The sequence below is a fragment of the Carcharhinus amblyrhynchos genome, chromosome 4 (assembly GCF_965287045.1).
Source record: "Carcharhinus amblyrhynchos chromosome 4, sCarAmb.v2.hapA, whole genome shotgun sequence".
Taxonomy (NCBI): Eukaryota; Metazoa; Chordata; class Chondrichthyes; order Carcharhiniformes; family Carcharhinidae; genus Carcharhinus; species Carcharhinus amblyrhynchos.
The window spans coordinates 74,118,562-74,137,700 of record NC_137327.1 but is presented as its reverse complement, the minus strand read 5'-3'; the positions used below and the strand labels follow the sequence as shown (position 1 = coordinate 74,137,700).

Here is a 19,139-nt window from a genome sequence, read left to right as displayed (position 1 = left end):
CCAGGGACGTCCCAATGCTAATGAACCTTATTTAAAACAATCTCCTATATCCTCCCATCTCCAACCCACTCATGTGCCTGTCTAAGTTACTCTTAAACAACTCCAGCATGCCTGCATCCACCACCTTACTTGGCAGAGCATTCCATACCCCCACTACCCTCTGTGTGAAAAACCTCCCTCTAATATCTGTGTTATACCTCCCCCCCCTCACCTTAAGCCCATGGCCCCTCGTACTGTGTGTCTCTAACATAAGAAATAGCTTACCTCTGTTTACTCTATCTCTACCCTTCATAATCTTATATACCTCTATTAGATCCCCCCTCAGTCACCGTCTTTCAAGGGAAAAGAGCCCCAATTTGCTCAATCTTTCTTCATAACCCAGTCCTTCCATACCAGGCAACATCCTGGTAAACCTCCTCTGCACTCTCTCCAGAGTCTCCACGTTCTTTCGGTAGTGTGGCGACCAGAACTGGACGCAGTACTCTAAATGTGGCCTAACCAACGTTCTATACAACTGCAACATTAGACTCCAGCTCTTATATTCTATACCCCTTCCTATAAAGGCTAACATACCATAGGCTTTCTTCACAACCTTCTCCACTTGTACAGCCACCTTCAAAGACTTGTGCACTTGCACCCCCAGGTCTCGCTGTGTTTCTATACTCATTATAGGCTTACTCTTTATCATATAACTCCCCCCTACATTGTTCCAGCCAAAATGCATCACCTCACATTTATCTGGATTAAACTCCATTTGCCATATATCTGCCCAATATACCAGCCTATCAATATCCCATTGTATTGCCAGACACTGCTCCTCACTACCCGCCAATCCAGCCACCTTAGTGTCATCAGCAAATTTGCTGATCACACCACTTACTCCCTCTTCCAAGCCATTTATATATACTACAAAGAGAAGAGGTCCCAGTACTGAGCCCTGCGGCACACCACTAGTGACAGATCTCCAGCTAGAAAAGGACCTCTCCACAACTACTCTTTGTCTCCTCTTAGCAAGCCAGTTCTCACCCCATCTAGATACCTGGCCTTGTATCCCATGAGTCTTTATCTTTTCTACCAACCTACCATGAGGGACTTTGTCAAACGCCTTACTGAAATCCAAATAGACGACATCAACGGCTCATCCTTCATCGACCGTTTTTGTCACCTCCTCAAAAAATTCTACCAGATTCATAAGGCAAGACTTCCCCTTTACAAAGCCATGCTGCGTATCCTTAATCAGATCGCAACGCTCCAAGTGCTCATACATCCTATCGCTAAGAATCCTCTCCATCAACTTGCCTACCACTGATGTCAAACTCACCAGCCTATAGTTACCCGGGTTATCCCTCCTACCCTTTTTAAACAACGGTACCACGTTCGCTATCCTCCAGTACTCTTGGACCTCACCTGTGTCCAAAGAAGAGACAAAGATTTGCGTCAGAGGCCCAGCAATCTCATCTCTCACCTCCCTAAGCAGCCTAGGATAAATGCCATCGGGCCCCCGAGATTTATCAGTTTTAATGCTACCTGAAAGCCCTAACACTTCTTCCCTCGTAATCAATAGTTCCTCTAATTGGTCTAAAGCTCCCTCGAAGACTGTACCAGACATCAAGCCCCTCTCCTTCATGAATACCGACGCAAAGTATTCATTCAGGATCTCCCCCATTCTCTCAGACTCTAAGCACAATTCCCCACCCCTGTCCCTGAGGGGACTGATTTTTCCCCTAGCCACCCTTTTGTTCCTAACATAGGAGTAAAACGCCTTTGGATTTTCCTTAATCCTACCTGCCAAAGCCCCCTTTTTGCCCTCCTAACTCCCCTTTTGAGATCCCTCCTACTCTCTCTGTCCTACTCCAATGCTCTCTCCGTTCCCAGTTGCTTAGACCTGACATACGCCTCTTGTTTCTTCCTGACCAGGTCTTCAATATCTCTAGTAATCCACGGCTCTCTAATCCTACCTTTCCCATCCTTCCTCTTAACCAGCACATGCCTTTCCTGCACCCACTTCAGTTTTCCCTTGAAAGACTCCCAGATACCTAACGTGGACTTGTCCTCCAACAGCCTATCCCCGTCTGTATCCCTAAGCTCCTGCCTAATCCGGCTGTATCTAGCCTTCCCCCAATTTAACACCCTCCCCTTAGGACAGCACTCATCTTTTTCCATTAGTATCCTAAAGTAGACAGAGTTGTGGTCACTATTAGCCACATGTTCACCTACTGCAACCTCAACCACCTGACCCGGCTCATTGCCCCGAACTAAATCCAGTATAGCCCCCTCTCTAGTCGGGCTATCTACATACAGCTCCAAGGACCCTTCCAATACACATCTTACAAATTCCTCCCCGTCTGAACCCCCAGCTCTAGGCACCTTCCAATCCAACCCAGGGAGATTAAAATCTCCCACTACAACAACTCCCCCCATTTCAGTGCTGCAGTGAACAGAAAATATATTTCAACAATGTGCCTGGGACTAAGTGCAGGAAGCTCATGTGAGGTAAGTGGTTGGGGTCCTGGGGAGTCGTCAGGGTGGCGTTTGGGTAATTGGGGGAGGCTGAAGATGGGGAGTGTCGGGGGTGAGAGTTAGGTCATGAGGTGTCTGGTCTGTGAGTAGAGGCTGCTCCTAGTCAGAATGGGGCTTCTGATGGAGACATTCCCCACCCCTTTCAGCCTGACATGGAGGTCAGTGAATTTTTCCATTTCCCACCAAGATGTCTGGTGTCTGCCAGCCTTAAAATTGAAACTGGGCATAAAAGGCCCTCAACTAGCCATTAGGTGGTCTCTTACATGTCTTAATAGGGGTAAGGGTAACTTCCAGTCTGAGGCCCTGCCCACCAACTTGTCGGGGTGGGTAGTATCCCGGAGGGAATCCTGTCCATGCAAGGTCAGGATTCTGGCTTGAAGGGCCCGATTCTCCCATCGCGACATGCATGGTTTCTGGTACGCCAGGTTGGGAGATGTATGTGTCTGCCATTTTGCAGGATTCACACATATGTTCCTGGTGCATGCACGTCTCCTACAGCCAGAGAACAGGTGCCGTCAAGATCACATTGGAAACCAGTGGGAAAACCAGGTAAGTAATTTTAATCTATTTTTCATGTGATTTAAATGTCATTATCGGGTCCGGGAATGAATTCTCTGGGCCCGGTAGCATCTCCCACCCGCCAGGAGTATTTCGCTCCAGCAAGGTTTAGAGTAGCTCCCAATATTCGGGGAACCAGCAGGAGACCCTGCTGGAGTGAAGTGGGCAATCAAGGCCCACCAAAGAATTGGGCAGCTGGGGGGTGGTGCAAGCCCGTGCCTCCTGGCACTGCCCACCAGGCACTGGACAGTGCCAATTGTGGTCAGGGCCTAGGGGTGAGCGGTAGGGTGGGAGGGGGGGGATTCCTACTCCCATTCTGCATTGGGATTGGTCAGGGCTGGAGGGAGGCCAGCGATCATGGTGGGCTGAGGTGGATGTGGTGGGGGGGATTGTTGGTCTGCTTGGGGGAGCAGGTCTGGGGGATTTTCACTGCTGGGAGTTGGGGCTGGAGATTGCATTGCTCTGAGTCTGGGGTGGGGGGGATGTTGGGGAAGGCCCGTGCCACGATTGAGAGGTGGGGGTGTTGCAAAGGGTAGCACTGCGAGGGTCCTGGGCTGTTCAGCAATCAAGCTGGCCAGCAATCAGGAGGTTGACAGTTTGGGACCACTGCGCATGTGCAGAGTTCCAGAACTGTCAGACTCTGTGCCGTGAATTGGCCCGAGCTTTAATTGACACTTATGATTTTGACTTCTGCATGCACAGAGTGTGGGAGATTGGAGTCTGAACACCCACTGAAAAAAAACGTCAATTACATAATTTTTCCCGTCAATTCAGCGCTTAGAATTTTTTTGGGAAAATCACCGCCAAAATGTTTATTCTATTCAACCTCCATAGATGCTGTCAGATGTGCTGATTTCCTCCATCATTTTCTGTTTTTGTTTCAAATTCCAGATCTGCAGTATTTTGCCTTTAATTTCAGGAGTAAATATTGTGAGCTTCGCCTGTTAGGTTGCTCTGCGTTAGCAGGGTCTACCTCTTTAACAGCCACTTTACCTGCACAATCATTCATTCAAAAGAAATGAAGATGGTTTCTACGTTTTCCTCATCAAAATTGGGGAGTAAATGGATAAACTTCAATCGCTGGACACTTGGACCTGAGCTTGATGTTGTTTGAGTGGGCACAAGTGAACTTTCCCCCATATAGTTTGAACTCACCTTAGCTCCTTTTCTTGTGTCTCTCTTTGGGACAATCTTTTTTCTCCCGCTCTTCTTGTTCTTTTCTCTCCCTTTCTGTTTATCTTTCTTCTCACTCTTTTTCCCTAGCTTGAAATTCTAGCTCTAAACATTTCTGTTCTGGATGCAATTTTGCCAAAGTTATTTTGTCTATTTCAAGTTCTTTAGGTTAAAATCCAACTATTTGGCCACATGTTTTATAATTTCAATTTCCCCAGCTTTTGGGTGGAACTCATAACTCTAAATACCTAGCCACATCTTTTAACTCTTCTAAGGACATGGTCCTTAAACAATTCCAGGTTCCCCTACTCTGGTATGGAAGGTAGTTGCTTCGAAAGTGGACATTTTGGTTGGTATGGTAATACTGCAATTCATAAGAGAACTGACCTAGTTTTCTTCTTTAAAATCAAATCAACAAGGGATTAATTTAGTTCCCACTTTCAATTCCAATAATTGTACAGATCCTGGATAAGTCCCCAAATGTCCATTACAACCAAATCCTTCCCGCTCCTGAGGTTAGTTATAACAAAAGCTGTTTTTCTTTTAGAAAATTGTTATCTTTTTCAATTCGGAAACTACTTGATGATAGGTAAAGATGTATGAAGAAATAATCCAGCTCAATCTTTTGAGCTAACAAGTGGGGAGTTAGAGTTTATTGTTAAAACTCACTCAGGTAAAAGTATAAAACGTATTAAAAAGGGAAAACATGTTCCAATGTTTCTTTGGTAGTCGAAATTCCAGTGGTGGTGCGGCTACTGTAAGCTGATTGTTTTACTGGAGCTATTCTCGTTGAAACTGTAATCTGTTGCTTTCCAAAGAGAATGCTATGATACTCATAGTTCCCTACAATCAAATATTTCTGTATACCTGTGATACATTCCAAATGTATCAGAGATAAGGTGCTGAGCCTTAGAGTGAGAGAGAGAGAGAGAACAGGAGAATGAGAGAGGTGATCTTACATTCTGCGCCCTTCTCTCTGATGTTAATTGTAGATTCTGTGGACTCCTGTTGTAATACAAATATCACTCTTATAACCATAGCCTTTCACAAATGTGGTTTCTACCATGTGATAGCTGACTCTTGGCACACAATAGAGGGCAATCCATAATAATAAAGTGTCAAAACTATAATGGTACCATCAGAACTGAGGATGTCCATTGTACCCTCTTTGTAGAATAAGATTCACTGGTCTTCCTTTGTTCCTGGCTTTTTCTGGAGTCAAGGAGTCGGGCGGCCTATTGTCCTTGACCAGTAACTTTCAAGCTCTGGGGTGTTGTAACAGTTGAGGGGTGGGGGGGGCATCCAAAGATGAGCTGGGAAATACCTCCCAGGAAATCCCCAAGCAAAAAATGCCTGGCAATTGCTCGGGAAGTTCAAACCTCCGATGGGAGGTTTAGACCACTTAGACCTCTAGACCACCTACTCGTGCCCCAAAAGCTCCCCCCACGGACCACACTCAACTCCTAACTCTCCTACTAAACACCCAATCCCCAACTGACCACCCTGTCTCCCCTGACCAACGCCATTGAATAATTGACCCTCCCTCTGGCCACTCCATTGACCATTCAACTGCCATTCCGAACTGTCCTCCTAACCCCCTGGCCAACCTCCTCTCAACTGAGTTCCATCCGCCTGACCTTGTCCACTGACAAACTAACCCCCTTTCCAACGGAGCACCTGACATCACGAGTGACAAAACCTTACCCCACTAAGCACTTAGCCCCAAACACCCAATGTCCTCCTGACCAACTTTTTCTGGCTGACCCTTTCTCAACGACCACCCAATCCCCGCCTCTCTGAACACCAACCACCTCCCACTCCCTCGACTGACTCCCCTGACAAACTCCCATGAGTGGCCATCCACTTACTATCTTGATTCTCCCCAATCAATATGCCCCATTGATCCCCAACCCTTCTCCTGACTGACCAACACCTCCTTTGTCTGATCGAACCCATCCTGATCAACCAACCACTCCACCCAATCCTACCCATTTACCTTACAAACTTACCTTCTCCCTGGCTTCTGAAAGTAACTGGACCTTTAAACTACCTGCTTTACAGCAGCTGGTGCTATAAAAAAGGGGGCGTGGCTTCCTTACATATGACTGCAGCCCTGGATAGAAGGCCTCAGGAGCACACTGCCTAGTGTGAGCTGAAAGGTCAAGTGAGAAAAGAGTGGCTGAATTTCGAAGTAAGAAACAAGGATCCAAATAGAAATCTGACTCTGATTGCTATCCCATGGAAGTTCAGGCCTCTTATGACAGGTGTAAAGTTCATCAGGGGAAGTCCCTTGACATCTCCCTTGGTAATTCACTTTTAGAGGCTTCTAGTAAACATTGGCCAATCTGTAGATAAGGTGACCAGCCATTTTAAGCATAGCATCTTTGCAGTCCTTGCTGTTTCTTTCTCTTCTGAAAACAATCCAAGGTTGATGAAACTAAGAATTGTTATTCTGCATTGCACACACTACATTGTGTGACATCAGCCTTCACTGCTCTTCCCAGCTCCCTGATGTGGGTTGTTCAATCACTGTGTAGTCTTTGAATGAGGGCACACTCCCCAACTCTCTACCTCCACGTCCCTGACAAGCAGTTTGCTCGATTTACTTCTGGTCACGCCAAATGTGATAGGCCCACCCTGCAGCAGCAACTGAGGCCCTTAAGTGGTAGTTTCATGTCCATTTGTCCATTACTTGTTGATCAACATCCTGGAGGTTAGCATTGTCTGGAAACAGAACTGGACTAGCCTTATAAACACTGTGGCTACAAGAGCCAGTCAATGGCTAGGAATATTGTGGCGAATAACTCATAATAACTGACTCTCCAGAGCTTCTTCATCATCTACTAGGCACAAATCAGGAGTGCAATGGAATTGCTTTGATAAATGCAGCTCCACCAAACTCAAAAAACTCAACGCCATCCAGGACAAAGCAGCCCCACTTAATTACTATCCCTTCTACAAACATTCAATCTCTCCACCGCCAGCGAACAATGACAGTGGAATGTATCATCTGCTAGAAAGAATGTGATGGCATTGGAGGCAATTCAGAGGAGGTTCACCAGATTGATTCTGGGGTTGAAAGGGTTGACAGATGAGGAGAGATTAAACAGTTTGGGTTTATGCTCGCTGGAATTTAGCAAGCTGAGGGGGGACCTGATCAAGATGTATAAAATTTTAGAGGGATTGATAAAGTAAATGTAGACCAAATATTTCCTCTTGTGGGGCAATCTAAAACAAAAGATCACAGGTATAGGTTGAGAGGCGGTAGATTTAAAACTGAGATGAAGAAGAAATAGTTCTTGCAGAGGGTGGTGAATTTGTGGAGCCTGCTGCCCCATAGCGTAGTGGGGTCTGAATCATTGAATGGTTTCAAAAAGGAGATACTGTTGGAACTCACCAAGGCTCCTTCGACAGTATTTCCAAACCCATGACCAGGAACATAGAAATTAATAGCAGATGTAGGCAAATTCAGCCCTTTGAGCCTGCTCCACCAGTCAATCAGGTCATAGCTGATTTCTCACTGGTCTCAAATTCACCTTCTGACCTGTTCCCCATATTCCCTTAACCCTTATTATTAGAAATATATCTAGCTCCTTCTTGAAACCATTTAATGATTCAGACCCCACTACGCTATGGGGCAGCGAATTCCAAAAATTCACTACCCTCTGTGAGAAGTACTTCCTTCTCATCTCAGTTTTAAATCTACCGCCTCTCAACCTATACCTGTGACCTTTTGTTTTAGATTGCCCCACAAGAGGAAATATTTGGTCTACATTTACTTTATCAATCCCTCTAAAATTTTATACATCTTGGTCAGTCCCATCTCAACCTGCTAAATTCCAGCGAATATAACCCCAATCTGTTTAATCTCTCCTCATACGTCAACCCTTTCGTCCCTGGAATCAATCTGGTGAACGTCCTCTGAACTGCCTGCAATGCCATCACATTCTTCCTCAAATAAGGAGACCAAAGCTGGACAAAATATTGCAGATGTGGTCTCACCAACACCCTATAGAATTTCAACAACATTTCTCTTATACTCCAGTTCCTTTGCAATAAATGCAAAAGTTCCATTTGCCTTTTTTATTACATGCTGCACCTGTGTACCAACTTGCTGTGATTCATGAACATAGACACCCAAATCCCTCTGCCTGGGCATATTTTGAATCTGCATTCCATTGAGATAATGATTTGCCTTTCTATTCTTTCTGGCACTATGGACCACCTCCCATTTATCCACATTAAACTCTATCTGCCAGATTTTGGGTCATTTACCGAACCTATCTATATAAGAACATAAGAAACAGGAGCAGGAGTAGGCCATCTAGTCCTTCGAGCCTGCCCCGCCATTCAATAAGATCATGGCTGATCTGTCGCGGCTCAGTTCCACATTCCCGCCCTCTCCCCATAACCCTTAATCCCCTCTCTTATCAAAAACCCATCAGCCCGCGTCTTAAAAATATTTAGCGAGGCAGCCTCCACCACTTCAACGGGCAGAGAATTCCAGAGATTCACCACCCTTTGAGTGAAGAAGTTCCTCCTCAACTCCGTTCTAAACCGCACCCCCTTTATCTTGAGGCTGTGCCCCCTAGTCCTGCTATCCTTTCTGAGCGGGAAGAGTCTCTCCACCTCTATCCTATCCATCCCATTCATCATCTTATACGTCTCAGTGAGATCTCCCCTCATTCTTCTAAACTCTAACGAGTACAAGCCTAATTTATTCAGCCTCTCCTCATAGCTCAACCCCCTCAACTCCGGCATCCGCCTAGTAAACCTCCTCTGCACTCCCTCCAAGGCCAAAATATCCTTGTGTAAGTACGGCGCCCAAAACTGCACACAGTACTCCAGCTGTGGCCTCACCAATGCCCTATACAGCCGCAGCAAGACCTCCCTACTTTTATATTCAATCCCCCTCGCTATGAGGGCCAGCATCCCATTCGCCTTCCTGACCACCTGCTGCACCTGCAAGCTGGGTTTTTGCGACTCATGCACAAGGACCCCGAGGTCCCTCTGCACCGTCGCCTGCTGCAGTTTTTCGCCACGTAAGTAATAATTCTTCCTACCATTATTCCTACCAAAGTGGACCACCTCGCACTTGCCAACATTAAATTCCATTTGCCATTTCCTGGCCCATTTGCCCAGCCTATCTAGATCCTTCTGTAGACTCTCCACACCCTCCGCACAATTTGCCGTTCCACCAATCTTGGTGTCATCAGCAAATTTCGACACCCTACACTCAGTTCCCTCCTCCAGATCATCTATATAAATGGTAAATAGCTGAGGCCCCAGCACCGACCCCTGGGGCACTCCACTAGTCACCATCTGCCAATCCGAATAGCACCCATTGACCCCCACTCTCTGCCTCCTATTTGACAGCCAATCCTCTATCCACGCTAACACCCTACCCCCAACTCCATGTCCCCTGACCTTCTGCAATAACCTCTTGTGAGGTACCTTGTCAAACGCCTTCTGAAAATCAAGAAAGACCACATCCACCGACTCTCCTCTATCCAATGCCCTAGACACATCCTCATAGAACTCCAGTAAATTTGTCAGAAACGACTTCCCTTTAACGAAACCGTGCTGCGTCTGCTCTATCAAGCAATTCCTCTCAAGATGCCTCGCTATTTCCTCCTTGATGATGGATTCTAACATTTTACCTACAACAGACGTTAAACTAACCGGCCTATAATTCCCTGCCTTTTGCCTGGCACCCTTCTTAAACAACGGCGTAACAGTAGCCATTTTCCAATCTTCCAGCACTTCCCCAGAATCCAGCGACATCTGGAAAATAACCACCAAGGCATCCAGTATCACCTCCGCCATTTCTTTCAGAACCCTCGGATGCATTCCATCTGGTCCTGGCGACTTGTCCACAATCAGCCCCCTCCAGTCTGTCGAGCACCGCCTCTCTAGTAACAGTAATGTCATTAAGACCCTCCAGTCCTACCACCTTTCCATCGCTAACACCCGGCAAATTATTCACGTCCTCCTCCGTGAAGACAGAAACAAAAAAGTTATTCAAGGCCTCAGCCATTTCCCCATCCCCTACCACTAAGTCCCCCTTCTCATCCTCTAAGGGACCAACGTTCACCCTAGCCAGCCTCTTCCTTTTTATATATTTATAAAAACTCTTGCTATCCTTTTTTACATTAAGCGCTAGCCCAGCTTCATAGTTTCTCCTACCCTTCTTTATCAACTTCTTTGTCAATCTTTGTTGACATTTAAACCTCTCCCAATCCTCTTCTCGCCCACTACTCTTAGCTACTCTAAATGCCTCCACTTTTAATTTAACACTTTCCTTCACCTCCTTCGTTATCCACGGCTTATTACCTCTCCTCCTACGATCCTTTTTGACCATCGGAATAAATTTCTGCTGAGCACCAAGAAAGATCTCCTTAAAGATCCTCCACTGCTCCTCAGCAGACCTACCTTCCAACGCGCTCCCCCAGTCCACGTTCGCCAATTCTTCCCTCATCCTACCGTACTCCCCTCTGTTCAAACAAAGGACGCGCGTCCGGGAACCCACTTCCTCCTCCTCCATCTGCACCAGAAACTCCACCATACAATGATCACTCTCCCCAAGAAGATCCTTCACCGCAAGGTCCCTAATTCTACCCGCCTCATTACATAGCACCAGATCCAAGATAGCTTGCTCCCTCGTCGGCTCCAACACATACTGTTCAAGGAAACTATCCCGGCAGCATTCCAAGAACTCCTCCTCGAGCCCACCGCGTCCAACATGGGTCGACCAATCTATATGTAGATTGAAATCCCCCATAACTACGGCCGTCCCATTCCTGCACGCCGCACTTATTTGCGCGTTAACAGCCCGCCCCACCTCCAGATCATTATTCGGGGGCCTATAGACGACACCCACTAGCGTCTTCCTCCCTTTGCTGTTCCTAATCTCCACCCACAACGATTCCACTTTCTGCTCTTTGGCTTCTACATCATCCCTTACTACCACCCTGATGCTATCCTTAATCAGCAGAGCTACGCCCCCCCCCCTTTTTCCTCCCGCCTATCCTTCCTAAACACTTGATACCCCTGGACATTCAGCTCCCAGTCCCTGTCACCCTGCAGCCAAGTCTCTGTAATGGCCACCAGATCATATCCATTTGTGCTGATCTGCGCCACCAGCTCATCCACTTTATTCCGAATGCTTTTTGCATTCAGATAAAGTGCCTTCATCCCAGCCTTCACCTGGACCCTATTTGCCATAACGCCACCAACCATACTCACGCCCCCTACTCCCTCTATTATTGGGACATCCTCGGCCTCTTCCCTTACCTGTACCCTCTCCTTAACTTTAGACCTCGTAACATCACCTACCCTCGCACCCTCCCCCCCCTAATTAGTTTAAAGCCCTGTCTACAGTCCTCTTTACTCTATTCGCCAGCACTCTGGTCCCAGCACAGTTCAGACCCACCCCATCCCGCCCGAACAGGTCCCACCTACCCCAATACTGATGCCAATGCCCCATAAATTCAAACCCATTCCTATAGCCTCTTCACTGCCTGTTTTCCCATCTATTTTAGCTAATCCAAACAAATTTTTCTCTGTCCCTGCTTGTGGATCATTTATATAGATTATAAACATTTGAGGTCTGAGGGCTGACCCCTGCAGAACTCCACTTGTTACATTTTGCCAGCTAGAGAAGGATCCATTTATTCCAACCCTATGCTTTCTAGCAGTCATCCAATCTTCAATCCAACCCAGTATCCTGTTCCCAATCCCCTGCGACATTACCTTCTGAAGCAGTCTTTTATGCGGCACCTTGTCAAATGCCTTCTGGAAGTCTACTTATACCGCATCCACAGATTCGCCACTGTTCATCTTGCTGGATTTGTCCCCAGAGAACTCAAACAAGTTTGTTAAGCATGACTTACTCTTCATAAATCCATGCTGATGATGATTGAGCTTTGTCTTTCCAAATGCTCAGTCATCTCCTTAATGATTGATTCCAGCAACATTCCCCTAACACAGAAGTCAAGCTAATCGGCCTATAGTTTTCTACTTGTTGCCTCTCTCCCGTTTTGAACAAGGGCATCACATTAGCATGTTATCAATCCACCGGGACCTTACCAGCACCCAAGGAATTTTGAAATATCACAACCAATGCATTCACTATCTTTTTTGGTACTCTAAGGTGCCCCGAAGTGTTATCTGCCTTTAATACCATTAGTTTATTCAATACCTTCTCCCTAGTGATGGTTATTGCACCAAGTTCCTCTGCATTAACAATAGTTTTTGAAAATCTTCATTATTCTCGACCGTGAAGACAGAGGCAAAATATTTGTTTGGTGTCTCTGCGATCACTGTGTTCCCCATTAATTCCCCACCAATATTGTCCTCTAAAGGGCCAACATTTACTTTAGCTATTCTCTTCCTCTTTGTATACTTATAGAAGCTTCTGGTATATTTGTTTATGTTTTCTGCTAGTTTCCTTTTGCAGTTCATCTCAGCTCTTTTGATTGTACTTACAGTAACCTTTTGCTGGACCTTAAAGTTCTCCCAATCCTCCAGCTTACCACGAGCTTTTGAAGTTTGGAATGTCCTAACTTTTGCCTTATGTCCTCTTTGACTTCCTTGTCAAGCCATGGAATATTTTGTCTCCTTTTACAATCCCTCTTCCTCAGGAATGAACTTTAATTCAATATCTCCCCGAACATCCTCTGTTGTTCCTCAACTGTCCTGCCTCAATTATGTGTGCCCAGTTTACTTGGGCCAACTCTTTCCTCAAGCATGTATAAATTACCTCTGCCCAATGCTAAAACTCTAGTATAGCACTCTCTTCTTTTTTCTCAATATGAATCTGAAGTTCTATCATGCTGCGGTCACTCTTTCCAAGAGGATAGTTAACAACACTACTATTATCAACCCTTCTTCAATACACAGTACTAAATCTAAAATAACCTGCTCCCTAGTTGGTTCCATGACACATTGTTATAAGAAACAATCCCTCATGTACTCCATGAAATACCCCTCAAGGCTACCTTTGCTAATTTGATTGACCCAGTCAATTGATGTCCATTGTGCCTTTCTCACAAGCCCTCTTTATTTCTTGGTTTACACCATGCTCCATTTTGGAAGTATAACTGCTACCTAGAAGGACAAGAACAGCAGATACCTGTGTACGCCATTATGGTAACCCCCATGAGCTTCATGGGAAATCACTGATTGATCTCCCTGTGGCACTTGCTGAGTATGACTTTCCCTAGTATGAGTTCCCCTAGTAACAGACAGTGGCCTGCCAAGATGGAACTCATTACCTGAGGCTTTTATAAGGCAGGCCCAGGGCTAGGCCTGCTGAATTGTAGTCCCAGGCAGGAATGATATGTGTACATAGCATATTAATAGTTTTACCTTGCACTCTGTAATAAACTATGTTCCTTTCCAGTCTGCTCCCTGGGTCATTACGACTGTGTGTGCACCTACACATCAGGCCTTACAGTGGTTCAAGAAGGTAGCTCACTATTACCTTCGCAAGTGCAAAATTGGGATGAGCAGTAAATACTGGTCCCATCATTGATGCCCATTTCTAATTAATTTTATACAAATTTAAGGTCCTTGATTGGCAGCAGGGCAGAAAGTCCAACCTCAAACTTTCTTGCTCTTGATTTAACTGAAGGCAGGAAGGAGCTGGGTGATTCACCCAACACCCCCCTGCCTGATTAAATGCCATCGCTGCATCTAAACATGCCACAAAACAGGGAAGATGATTCTGGCCTATATCTGGGTTCTGACCCCTCTCTAATCTCCTCCACCCCCCACCCCCACCATCCATTGTAATAAAAGAGATTGGACTGATTCAGTCAGAGGGAAACAGTGACCCTAATGATGTCACTAGAAATGACAGCATCATTCCCAGTGAAATGTAATTCTAAAACATCTTCCCCATTTTCCAGATCTACTCTGCAACCTCACTCTCGGTGATGGATATTTTGAAATCGTTAATACAACATGGCTGCATGGAAACAATGAAACTTGTCCAAATGGGTCAGAAATCTACCTTCCTCTCCAGGGTCCAAGTGAGCAATACTGGGAGTAAGTAAATGACTACAGATAGCTGCACCTATAATCTCCACAGCTGTACCAGTAGCTTCCTCTTGGGAAGATTCATTAGGGAAATGTCCTGTTTAATGAGTGAAAAACTGTTTGATTCAGATAGAGGTATTATTTACATCATACACCTGTTACAAAACAACATTACAATAAGGGCATTTTCATTAGTTAGCAGCTCTCTGGTTTCTAACTCTGCAGGTTTATTTCAACAACATGTATACAGTGAAACATTTTTTGAAGTCTTCTATCTTCTTGTTTAATAAAGAACAGATTTATCCTTAGAATTCCTAAACAATAAATTATCAGGCTGAGATCTCTTTCCTTGTGATTTGGTTTGAATGCAGGATTGTGTTTGGTCCTTGGAACTGAATTGGGGTACAGTGTCTGGGATCAGAGACCACATTTAACCATATGAATTGGGAGTCACAGGGCTAAATTTTATCAACGTTAAGAAGTTCCGTCTTCAGTACCAATTGCAGGAGCCAGCTATGTCCTGCCAGGCAGCACTTTACCAGTGGCAGGCCTTCAGCATTTCCGCTGTACAATTGAGGCAAGTTATCAAATTAGAGATTCCAATCATAGGGCTGGTGTCTCAGCTACCATTTGCAGCGCTCCTGAAATTGAACAAAGTTTTTTTGTCTATCTGGCAGGTCCCAGTGATTGTAGGTAGGGTTTGCTATGGTGGGGAACATACTCATGAGGAGGCACTTCATTCACATAGGTGGGTATTGCTGTCAGTGGGTCCGTCCCTGAGCATGGAGTGGTGATTAATGAGGGCCCTTCCCTGGGAACTGGCTGGGAACCCATTAGGCTGTACCTGATGTTATCCAATGTGATGTGGGCCCTGTTTGTAGTATAAGAGATTAATTTTATAAATGTGAATATATGTTGTCTACATCATCAATGACGTAACATCACATGACAACAGGACATTCAGAGAGAGTTCTATGCAGAGTCTCGTGCTAAGTCTATATTGTAAATTGTTAGTATAGTCTTTAATAAAAATGGAGTGTTAACTAAAAGCCTTGCCTCCAGCATTATCTATTAGTCCAGTTCATGACGAACCCCATCTAAGACCCACAATGTTGAAAGCAGATATAAGCAGCAGAAAACACAATTAAAGAAGCAGCAAGTGGAGAACCCAGTGACTGGATGTAGCAGTGAGACAAATTACTGTTCCCTGGTACCAAAGAAGAGAATTAACAGAAACATTGTGTGATTCACTGTTAAGGATGTTCACTGTTAAGTTGAAATGCTTCCACAGATCCACAACTTATCTCTAAAGTTGATGAATTACAAAGCCCAGAAAAATCAATAGAATCAGGACAGAATTCCCAAAACGCTTCAGAGATCTCAGGAAATTGAAAACAGCCTATCTCTTTGAGACCAGCTGCAAAACCAGTGCGAGGAAGGTTCCCTACCCACTTTTACAGACATGAAACAAGAAAATGTGTCAATGTTGTATCAGGGAGTCACCTCCCATCTCACCTCTAACCAAAGAGACAAGTTGGCTTTCAGTTACACTTAGATATTATTTTTTCTTATTTTTAATGGAAGAATGATGCTGAAAAGTCAATTCTCATATTGAACACAGAGACTTCTCTCTCACTCACACACGTACACACACACTGACCACCCTCTCTCTTACATTCACACCTCTGTCTCTCACACACACGCACCTTCACCTCTGTCTCTCACAAACACACACACACACACTCTGACTCCCCCCCTCATTCACTCTCACACCCGTCTCTCTCACATACACTCACACAGCCTCACCCACATCTCTCTCACTCACACACATTCACACACACACCCTCACCCCCGTCTCACACACATTCACCCCCTCTCTCATACATGCTCATTCACCTCCTCTCTTACATGCATACACTCAAACCCTCTTTCTCGAATACATGCCTCTATGAGGCACAAACCAACCACACCTCCTGTCTTTCTCATACACCTCTCACTGCTTCTTGTTGTCTCTTTCTGCCACTGGCTCCATTCTCAGAGTCAATCTTTGTTGTTGACAGCAGGCATTTGTGTCCAAAAGTCGTGAGATGGAATAAATCAAATGTGCCAATCTGAGAAAATCCTCTAGGATTACTGGATGGTGATAGACCGACCAATCATGCTATCAGTATTCAGTTCTCCTTGCGGTCTTGGTCTAGTTGGCCTATTTCATTGCTGTAGTTAATTTTGAAGTAGATGGGTTGCTCTTTTCGAATCAGCTCTTGCCATAGTTCCATAGACACACTGGTGATCGTCTCCAGAGCATCTGGGAACCCCAGTTTTGGAACCCTTGGTCTACATCATTAGTGACATAACATCATATGACAACAAAGCACGGCGAGAGCTAGCTCTATGCAGAGTTCTATGCTAACTCTGTGTTGTACATAATATAATGTTCAATAAAAGGTAAAGTTTACCCACAGCCTTGTCTCCAGCAGCATCTGTAAATCCAAACCTTGAACACCCTTTCTAGGAATCACAACCATGATAACGAATAATTGATGCAGATAAAATACTAACATGGAAGGAGGAAGTTACAACTGGTCAGTTATTTGACAGAATTCCCTGAGCTTTCTACCACCATTAATATGTTGAGACAGAGTGAGGACATTAGATTAACATTCCAATGACCATCCCGGCACGTTATCGGCTCTCCACCTTCTAGCCTGTCTTTGAAGGTTGTCAAAATGTACTCAGTGCACAATGGGTAGCCCAAGTAGTTTTAACAGTGCCATGTAAAGCAATCAATGAAGCACTGTCAGGAAATTCTTTGCGTGATTTCTAATGAAAGTATTATTTGCACTCAATGTTAAACAAAGATGCATATTTTCAAAGAACAGGGTGGTGAGAGATATTTTAAGGTGTATCAAATTTCATATCAATTCTTAATAATAATTCACACCAAAGAATGAATTATAAATTTGATATTGTTTAAATCTATTATATTTAATACAAGTATCATGAAAGAATACTTGATGCATTGCAAAGAATACTGAAGCATTGTATCTAACAGTGAATGCTCATAATGAACAGTATTCTTGTCTAAAGTGTTTTCTGTTCTCATTTTATTCAGTAAGGTGGTTTTAAGCCGTTCCAGTTCAATGGATGAGACCGGGGACATAGTCTGGTATTTAGCCCTCTGTCTGCTTCTGGCCTGGCTGATAATTGCGGCAGCATTATCGAAAGGAATTAAATCTTCAGGGAAGGTAAAATGATTGGTAATGAATAGAGTTAGAACCAGTAACAAGTACAGATTTCCACCACAATAAAATTAGAATTTATAAATCATTAGAGAAGTGGGGTTGTTTATTTCACAGAAGTGAGATCTGAACATTGTCAATCTGAGATCTTGCTGGGGCCTATCCTGGCTCCAAGTGAGGGAGGCGTGTTGGGCATGACAGAGGGAGAAGGGTGGACACAGGAAGGCAAAAATCTCAGTGAGGAGGAGCATCTGATAGATGCAGGGTGCACAGAGAGCTGGGAAGGAGGACCTCCCTTTCATTTGCCAAAAGCCTGCAGGGCTTAAACTGTTGAGCTAAACATTGGGTGCCAACCTCTCCCGCCTCCCATTATATCAGAACATAAAGAATTCCTTTATTTGGGCATTAGTTGGCCAGGAGTGGGTGACTCACCTAAAGCCATAAGACATAGGAGCAGAATTAGGCCACTCAGCCCATCAAATCTGTTCCATTCTTGGAAAGCCTTCCTTGCCATTCTAATATCATGGCAGAGCAGGGATGAATGGACTGAAGGCAGCTATCCCATTGATCACACAGTGCCATAACATATAGATCCACTCAACTGTTAACCTAACTGCGAGTGACCGGTATAATACAGACCATAATTTATCTGAGTGAAGCGAGATTTGTCTGCACAAAAATGGCCAAGAAACCTAAGGATTAAATGTGAGGAATGAAACATATTCATCACACTCTGAAATATTCTCCCATTTAATGGTGTTAATTTCCTGACTGGGAAACAGAGAGTTTGGAAATAATATTGTACTACTTAAATTTAGTTACATTATGCAGCTCAATGTTAAATATACTATTATGTAATTATTACTTGGCCAACTGTTTTCTGTTTCATTCTCTGCTTTGATTACAATCCTTTTTATTTACCCTTCAATTGGATTCAATACTGTAAATGTTGTACCAGCAATACAGAAAAATCTAACAATCTCCTCTCCATGGTCAGGTGGTTTATTTCACTGCGACATTCCCGTATGTGGTTCTGACCATCCTCCTGATCCGAGGTCTTACCCTGGAGGGAGCCTATAAAGGAATCGAGTTCTACATTGGAAGCCAGTCAGACTTCTCTAAAGTTTTTGATGCTGAGGTAAATATAATAATATAACTGATCAGGGCAGCACAGTGGTACAGTGGTTAGCACTGTTGCCACACAATGTCAGCAACCAGGGTTTGACTTCCAACTTCGGTCACTGCCTGTGCGGACAAATTTTAGGTGTCGCCAAGTTTTAGCTAAAACTTTGTAATGAACTTGAATTAGTCAATTTGCAGTGTTTATCATTTTGGGACTGGATTTTCATGTTTGAGGTAGGGATCAGGAATCAAGAAATTTCCCATCATTACAATCTGGCCTCCTGACTTGGAGTACCAGACAGCGGAACCTTCATCTGGGTTGATGTCTAGACAGTAGCCAGGATTCTTCCAGCCTGTTTCACTGCTTGGGGCATGCAGTCGGCTAGGAGACATCACTGGTGAGCCTTTTGCAAGGTTTGTGACTGGCGTCCGGCCGATTGCAAGTCTTCCAGCCCCTTTTTTCTGACATAATCAGCTCCGCATTGG

The 19,139-nt window shown here is 44.7% G+C and overlaps 1 protein-coding gene across 1 annotated transcript in view; it reads left to right on the top strand.

The window, feature by feature from the left end:
• LOC145342119 (sodium- and chloride-dependent neutral and basic amino acid transporter B(0+)-like) overlaps positions 1-19,139 on the top strand; it is a 55,406-nt gene that overhangs the window by 4,913 nt on the left and 31,354 nt on the right. The window contains 3 exon segments of the mRNA XM_080187357.1: positions 14,163-14,301; positions 17,405-17,537; positions 18,529-18,669. Of these exon segments, the coding sequence (XP_080043483.1) occupies positions 14,163-14,301; positions 17,405-17,537; positions 18,529-18,669 (413 nt within the window).